We start from the raw sequence: 8,006 nt of genomic DNA on the forward strand, positions 1-8,006 counted from the left end.
ATGTTGTTCTTTTACAGTCATGCTAAAGTGCCTGAACTTTAAATATTACAATAATCAGCTTATATCCAAAAAAAAAACTCCCACTTTTGTGTTTGTGTTTTCTGTTGTCTTATGTCCCTCTTATGTCTTCAGGCTACAAAATGCAGAATAGCCCTTTATGGAGATATTACTGTACAGGTGTGTGCAGGTCCCATAATGCTCGGTAATGGCATACAGCGTCAGGGTTGCTGTAGATCAGCGAAACTGAGGTCACGTGGCGTAACAGCAGATCGTACCGATGGGGAGGAGAATACAACTCTTCCTCTTACGTTTCCTCTTGTGCTTCCGCACGGCCACAGACCGCGACGCAGTGGCACACAGCAACCTTGCGGGGAGCAGGCGGCCCGGCCCGGCTGTTATGAGAGTGCAGACAGACCCAGGAGCGCTCCTGAGTGACACCCACCCGGAGACACGTAGGTAAGCGGCAGCTACGGGCGGACGGAGCTTCGTGGCTTCTTCGTTTGTGTGTAATGGCCGGCAAAGGCAGTGACACGAAGGTGTGTGTTGTGGCCCTGTGATGTGAGTTGATATTTAAATCTGCTTAGGCGCTGTTAAGAAGTCAAGTGTTTACTTCATAGAGGTTTAAAGAGACCACTGTGTGATCAGCAGCGGAAATGGGGGAATTGTTGTCTTGCTTGAAAAGCGAAACAAGGTTTTAGAAGAGTGACCACTTCCAAAGTGACATACGTGACACAACACAGGAACCATGATGAGATAAGCCACTATATAGAATGCACCAGTGACAGGGGGAGCTCACATAACACAGTCGTCCCAGTGGCTAGAAAAGGCCCAGAGTCACAAATTCTGGCAGGACTAGTTTATGCACTGAGATGTCAGGTCGTTCGCATCAGGGGCCCCAAGACCCAAGATGCAGACCGGGCAAAGACGCCTCTGAGATAGTCCATATTTAGCAGCAGGATACAAGCTGCTGTCAGGAAAAGAACAGTGTGATAACCAAGTGGCAGTGGTGATATACTGGAGCATCTGTACGACATTGGAGCTGAGACACACCAAGGGACAGATGGGAGGAGCCACAGAGAGTGATGGAGAAACACGGCTAAGATCCTGTGGGACCTCCATCAGATGGGTGGGTAGAGCCCAGCCCACCGGGCTCAGCCCACCGAGCAACCCATGACAGTCAATAAGATAAAAAACGAAATAAGATGCAGTGATCATGGATTTTGTGGCCCCAAATGATAACAGACATGAAGGGACATGATGAAATGGGAATGTTGACATGTCCCAGTGGTGATTATGGCTGTTTATATATATATATATATATATATAAAACTAAAAAAGTAAAATGATGCCTTAGAGCAGGGGTGGCCAACCCGTCAGAGACCAAAAGCAATTTTTTTTTACTGTTTTACGGCAAAGAGCCACAAGAGTGTAAGTTGTTGAGCAGGGGGGGGGGGGGGTGGCGTGTGTATGACGCGATAGCAATCGATCGCCAGTAGTTGGCGAATTTAAACACTACACCCCTGATGTGCACATTTTACTTCCAAGCTCCGCGCCCCCCACTTTGGGAACCACTGACCTAGGCGATGATCTAAAGACTAAATGTTTTGGGGGGGTAAGACAATTCAACAGACAATCCGTACAACACATTTTGAAAAACATGACATAAGCAATTGATAATGCAAGAAACAACAAACAGTTGTCCATGTCCATTTGCAAAATGTACAAAAGCATTTGCAAAATGTGAAACACAATGAGAAATGCAATTATGATGTGCACAAGTGACAAGGAGGTGTGGAGATTGAATGAACAGTTTTGAGAACTTCAATTCTGATCTGAGAAATGAACCAAATGGCCTGAGATAAACTGTAACGTGGGAACCCTTCTTTGAGATCACCTTTACAATTCTTGCATCCATTGAACTTGTGAGTTTTTGGAGAGTTTCTCCATGAATTTCTTTGCATGATGTCAGAACAGCCTCCCAGAGCTGCTGTTTTGGTGTGAACTGCCTCCCACCCTCATAGATCTTTTGCTTGATGATACTCCAGATGTTCTCTATGGGGTTGAGGTCAGGGGAAGATGGTGGCCACACCATGAGTTTCTCTCCTTTTATGCCCATAGCAGCCAATGACAAAGAGGTATTCTTTGCAGCATGAGATGGTGCATTGTCATGCATGAAGATGATTTTGCTCCAGAAGGCACGGTTATTCTTGTATCATGGGAGAAAGTGGTCAGTCAGAAACTCTATATACTTTGCAGAGGTCATTTTCACACCTTCAGGGACCCTAAAGGGGCCTACCAGCTCTCTCCCCATCATTCCAGGCCAAAACGTGACTCCACCACCTCCATGCTGACGTCACAGCCTTGTTGGGACCTGGTGGCCATCCACTACTCCATCCATCTGGACCATCCAGGGTTGCACGACTGCAATCGTTTCTGCTTGTGAGCACAGGTTAGGGGGCACAATAGTAGGTTTACGCACCACGAGCCTTTGGAGGATCAGACACCATGAGGTTTGCAGGACTCCAGATGCACCAGCAGCTTCAAATACCTGTGTGCTGGTTTGTAATGGCAGTTCAGCAGCTGCTCTCTTAATCCCATGAACTTGCCCGGCAGAAACCTTCCTCATCCTGCCTGTACGAACCCGTCTGTACTCTGAATCAGCCACAAATCTCTTCACAGTGCCGTGATCACGCTTAAGTTTTCATACCTTGTCCAAGGCAATAATGTTTCATCAGGTGTGCAAGCAAAGTGCTTTCTGAATGTACTGTAATAAGTGGAATAATATTGTCAGTCAAATTACTATAGAACTTGTAGCTTCCCCAAGTCGTTGTTGGTCTCAAGGTTTATTGTAGTTCATCCTAATGAATTTTTTAAGAATTCAGTGTGCCAAACTGAATAACACCAATAACACCCTAACACTTAGCCACAACAGCTACAGCAGTGCCACTTTGGGTATGTACATAACCTAAACACTGAACACAGAGAGGAGAGGAGAAGAGAGGACAGGAAAGAAGAGGGGAAGAAAGGAGGAGAGGTTTACAAAAGGAAGCAGCTCCCCTTTAGTGCCAAATGTCTACTGTGGCATTTCATTGTTCCTACAGGACACCAGATTTACGCAAAAAAACTCATTATCAATTAATCGACACTTATATTTCTGCAGTTCTGTTTGATTTTGTCTGTATGCGTGTGTGTGTGTGTGTGTTTAAGTAGAGGCTGAAGCTAAAACCAAGTAAATCTTCAGTGTGTAATCTTTTAGTTCTGTTTTTGAGACGAAAGGAATAATACTGGAATGACATCGAAATAATACTGGAATGATATTGTAGTAATATTGGAAGAATATTGTGATCGTTACTGGGATTATATGGCAGCATTAAAATAGTTTTAAATTATATTTTAATCTGGAATTTGATGAAAAAAATGTACATTCCTATAATCTCTGGAACACTCTTAGAATTAGGAAAATAAATGTATCATCCAGCTTTTCACAGGAATTAGCAGTAAACCTCTGCTTATAATAATAAAAAGTTATAATATTCTTAGATTAGAATATTATTTTTAGATTAGAATATTATTCTTAGAGCAAAAATTATAGCAGGTTCAGCCTTTATGGACGAGCGGTCAGTTCCTCACAGTGCAGATGTAATTTATATTTCACAGAAAACCCATCAAGGACTCTGTATTTCCAGACTTTGGTATCTTTAACATTTATATATTCCAAAGAACCTCTGTTAGACATAATTATGTGCCATATCATTTTATATTCATCTGTAGAAAAATGAAAGCCAATTTGTATGTTTAATTATATATTCAACTGTCAAGGGGCCTATAACTACCAAATTGGTAACATTTTATCAAGTAAGATCTAAACCAGTTTTACACTGCCTATGTTTTCATAAGTGTCCAGTAAAACTTGCTGTAGAAATACATCCACAATCAACAAACAGAAGTAGAAAAGTGTGATAGTTTGGGCGTATTATGTGTAACAATATCTGACACAGTGCAACTTCCTCAAACACCACAGGCTTGTGTCCAGCTAAACACTCTGATAAATAACTAGTTTAACTAGCGACAGTTAAATAACTAGTAAATTCACCACAAAGCTAAATCTTATGAGCAGAATGGCAAGGAGACATCAAGATGGAAGCTAACGCAAAAACCCAACGAAAGACGGCTACATGCTTTTAGGTCAGAGGTTATAGATGACCAGTGGCCTGCCTCCTCAGGTCTAATGACCCCCACAGAGCGTTTTCCTGCTTTCAGCAGTCCACTGTGCAATAGTATCAATATATTTTCTGTTTGCACAAGCCTTTTGCTAAGCCTGTACATTCAGGGGAATATAAAAACACTCACAAAAACCTTCTGAAAAAAATCTCAAGGACCTGCAGAAGTTAAAATGAGCTTAAGATCATCTTTATTCTCTCTCTCTTTCACACACAGCATTCTTCTGCCATGGAGGCCATAGCCAAGTTTGACTTCACAGCAACTGCTCCTGATGAGCTGAGCTTCAAGAAAGGAGACACCATGAAGGTGAGTTGAAACGCCTCTGTGACGTCTAACATACAACATTTCATCACCTCTGCAGGACGGTGTTCTATACTCCAATGATGTGTGGCGCCCCCTGGCATACATGATCACAATCGGTCCGCTTGACCTATGGCCCAAAACAAAGTTATTGCCCTTCTGAGCTCAAATATCATGCAGTCAGCATTTAACTGTGGTGCTGAGGACACCTGGCACGTGAGTAATCAGGTGTGTGTGCGCTTCTTTTCTCCACAGATTCTGGGTATGAATGATGACTGGTACAGAGCAGAGAAATGTGGCAGTCTGGGTGTGGTTCCAAGGAATTACATCACCCTGAACATTCCCAGGTTATTACTGTCTTTATGTAAGGAGGGGTGTGTCTGTGTGTGCTTAAGTATAATTGTAGGAAAAGTCTTCCAAGAATAATAAAACCCTTAGTGCAGTGTATATGTATAGCACAGTGATGGAGTGTGGAGATGGTAGTGACATTTATCACCACCACTACCCCACACTCCACAACGTAGCATAGTAAAGTAGCCGTTGTCTCTCTAGCTGGTACCAGGAGGACACGAGTCGGTCTGCAGCCGAGAGCCTGCTGCTGCCCAAGCCCATCGGGGCGTTCCTCATCCGCGGCAGTCAGAGTTCTCCGGGAGACTTCTCCATCTCGGTCCGGTGAGTCACTCACAGCCCTCAGTTCTCCACCAAACGTCTCCACCTGGGCTCGTGAGGGGTTCTCCAGTCATGTGGAGCAAACCTATTAGCAGTGGGCACTAAAAATGACGCACGTGCATTCCTTCATGAACGCCATCGTAAACCAACGAGCTCCAATGACTGTTTCACTGCCGTTAATGACAACCCCATGCTGGGCCGTACGCCACCCTGTGGTGACTAGCTGCAGTAGCATGTTTAGGTGCTTGCTTTTTCTTCATGCTCCCAGTTTCAGGAGGATAAGAGTTCACTTATCTAAAAGCAATACACTCACATTCGGTTACATAAATGATCTAAAATTTTAATCATAATATGTAATTTCACGTTTTAGTTTATTTTTTCCAGTAAAATCGGCCGCGTTTCCCATTTTTCATTCGAGCAATCGCAGCTATATTACTATACAACTATATTACTATTGTAATGGTGCGCTATTTACCTTGTTTGACTTAATGTCCTTAGAGTACACACAATACTGACGTACCCACTTGTGCATACCCACAATGTGTAGAACACCTTGACTACGCCTCCCCTATAAGATGGGGAAGGGGACCCCGTGCTAGGCCACTCAAATGAGTGAGAAGAACCAGCCAATGACACACCAGTATCCAATTGGATCACAATACAGTTTTATTTCAGATATAAAAATATACAGACTCCGTTATAAAAATAGACACTATTGAGGGATAAGCTAGTTAATCTAGTACAAATGCTCCAAGTAGTACTGCACAGACTAAAAAGCCGTGGCCAAGGATATGTACCACCCAGTGTTCGTTCACAAATGACCACAAACGCTACTACTACTACTACTACACCAAATCCTTGTAACCACACTAAGCAGCTGCACCAACTGTGCTCAACCAGAAAGCCATACTACCACAGCAAACACCCCACAATGGACACAACCTGGACACTGGGGTGGCCCACTCCTTGACCACAAACGAACAAATAAAAATATCCAAAAAGATAAATGGACATAAAAGCGCTGTGCAGGACTGTTACTGCTATGCTCCAGACTTAACCCCCAAACCACTATAAAACAGCTGGTTTGACAGCAGATATACTCACAGCGCCACGTAAATTAGCACATTGCCATGAACACCAATCTATTAAAATGCAGAAAATAATTAAAAATACCGGGTAGGGAAACAGTGGCCTGCAAGCACCCCAGCTGCAGCTCCAAAGATGTAGTTGTTCACTACGCGTTTAGAGGCTTACTTGCTCCGTAACCAATAGATGCGCAGGTAACGCTCAACCCCCCGTTAGGTCACCGCTGAAACCAACACTTCTCCATCGATTGAACCCGCGGTGTGAACTGCTCCGCTCCTCGACTGGATGGCCACCCATGCAATAACGCAACCTCACATCCTCCAGCTGCGACGGTCACACGCCACACAATTTGCGACGCCTTTATGCACCCAGTAAAGGAAGTGAATACACCTGGGTATGCTCAACTTTATCGCCCCCGTCGGCGCCAAGCCCCACCCCCTACCTGCGCTCCACCTACAGTGGGCGTGTCCCATACCTGTGTGAGTGTTACGCACAAGTTAAGCTTACAGCCATGCCACACTATATTAATATATTACTATATTACTCAGCGCATGTTTATCGTAGAGGTTTCTATGTTAAGATTCATTCAGTGCGGACATTGCTGGTTTGAACGGTTCTCTCGATATTTGCCTGTTTACTGGGTTTAAAAAATGTTCTTCACTGGTAACATGCACATACATTCGTACATTCGCTCAATGATTAAATAAATGAAGTAAATAAAATATTTAAAATAATATAAAATATTTTTCCCTACAGTGATATGTTAAATGTTGAGTATTTAATCGCCTTAAGTGTCAGTGAAGTGTTGTGAAGATAGCGTGTTTTTCACGATCTCGCCAGACACGAGTCAGACGTGCAGCACTTTAAAGTGATGAGGGACAGCAGGGGGCAGTATTTCCTGTGGACGGAGAAATTCAGCTCCCTGAATAAACTGGTGGATTATTACACCATGAACTCCATCTCCAAGCAGAGCTGCATCCGCCTCCTCCCTGAGCAGCGGGTGAGTCAGCGGGGATCCGGGCACATGGGGATAGTGTGGATTTGAGGAACTGTGCTCGGGGAAAACGCAGTGAGCTGAATTGCTGTAGACTGTATGCAAACTGTTAAACAATAACTGGGTTATTATTGTCTTTTAAACATTAGATTGGATGTGTTAACCTATAACTGGATGCTTAAACATTAGCTTGTACATTTATATGGTTATTAATATCTGGAATGTTACTGAGCAACATAACTCGTAGGTTTTTGGTTAGTTGAGCCTAACAAGAATATCGTTTTTACAAAGATTTATTATTCTTTACACCTCACACATCCATTTTTATTAACTAATGTTACTCCATAAGTAACAGTCTCACCGAAATACTTGAAATACTCTTATTTCCCTTATTAAGCTGACTCACTCTGTCTTCCAGAGTCCACTAGATATAGCTCCAGAACCCAGGACGTTACCTCAGGTAAGCCAACCGCCGCTTCTCCCCCTCACAAGTCCTCAGGAAGGTGTCAGGTAGGCTATGCAGTAAACAACTGTGACGAACGAGTCTCCTGTCTCTGCAGGACAGAGGACTGAGAACAGGAGACAACACAAACAGGCCCATGCCAGACCTCTATCCATCTCCTCGCCCAAAGGCCTTTCCCCCACATAAAACAGTAACAAACACCTTCATTCCTTGTGTTGCTGTGTTTTTGTTGACACCCCCCCCCCCCCCGACAACAGTTTAGGGGGGAAAGAA

At 43.7% G+C, this 8,006-nt stretch overlaps 1 protein-coding gene across 2 annotated transcripts in view; it reads left to right on the forward strand.

Annotated features, from left to right (window-relative positions):
- Nucleotides 1-318: 318 nt before the first annotated feature.
- grap2b (GRB2 related adaptor protein 2b) overlaps nt 319-8,006 on the forward strand; it is a 9,548-nt gene continuing 1,860 nt past the window's right edge. Inside the window, exons 1-7 of one of the 2 annotated variants that reach the window (XM_077015714.1) lie at nt 319-456; nt 4,438-4,527; nt 4,777-4,868; nt 5,074-5,193; nt 7,117-7,276; nt 7,689-7,730; nt 7,831-7,923. In XM_077015714.1, the coding sequence (XP_076871829.1) occupies nt 4,450-4,527; nt 4,777-4,868; nt 5,074-5,193; nt 7,117-7,276; nt 7,689-7,730; nt 7,831-7,923 (585 nt within the window). In that variant the 5' untranslated portion in view covers nt 319-456; nt 4,438-4,449. The remainder of the gene's footprint in view (nt 457-4,437; nt 4,528-4,776; nt 4,869-5,073; nt 5,194-7,116; nt 7,277-7,688; nt 7,731-7,830; nt 7,924-8,006) is intronic. The other variant, XM_077015716.1, reaches the window with a different exon arrangement.

Source organism: Brachyhypopomus gauderio, chromosome 8 (assembly GCF_052324685.1).
Source record: "Brachyhypopomus gauderio isolate BG-103 chromosome 8, BGAUD_0.2, whole genome shotgun sequence".
Classification (NCBI taxonomy): domain Eukaryota; kingdom Metazoa; phylum Chordata; class Actinopteri; order Gymnotiformes; family Hypopomidae; genus Brachyhypopomus; species Brachyhypopomus gauderio.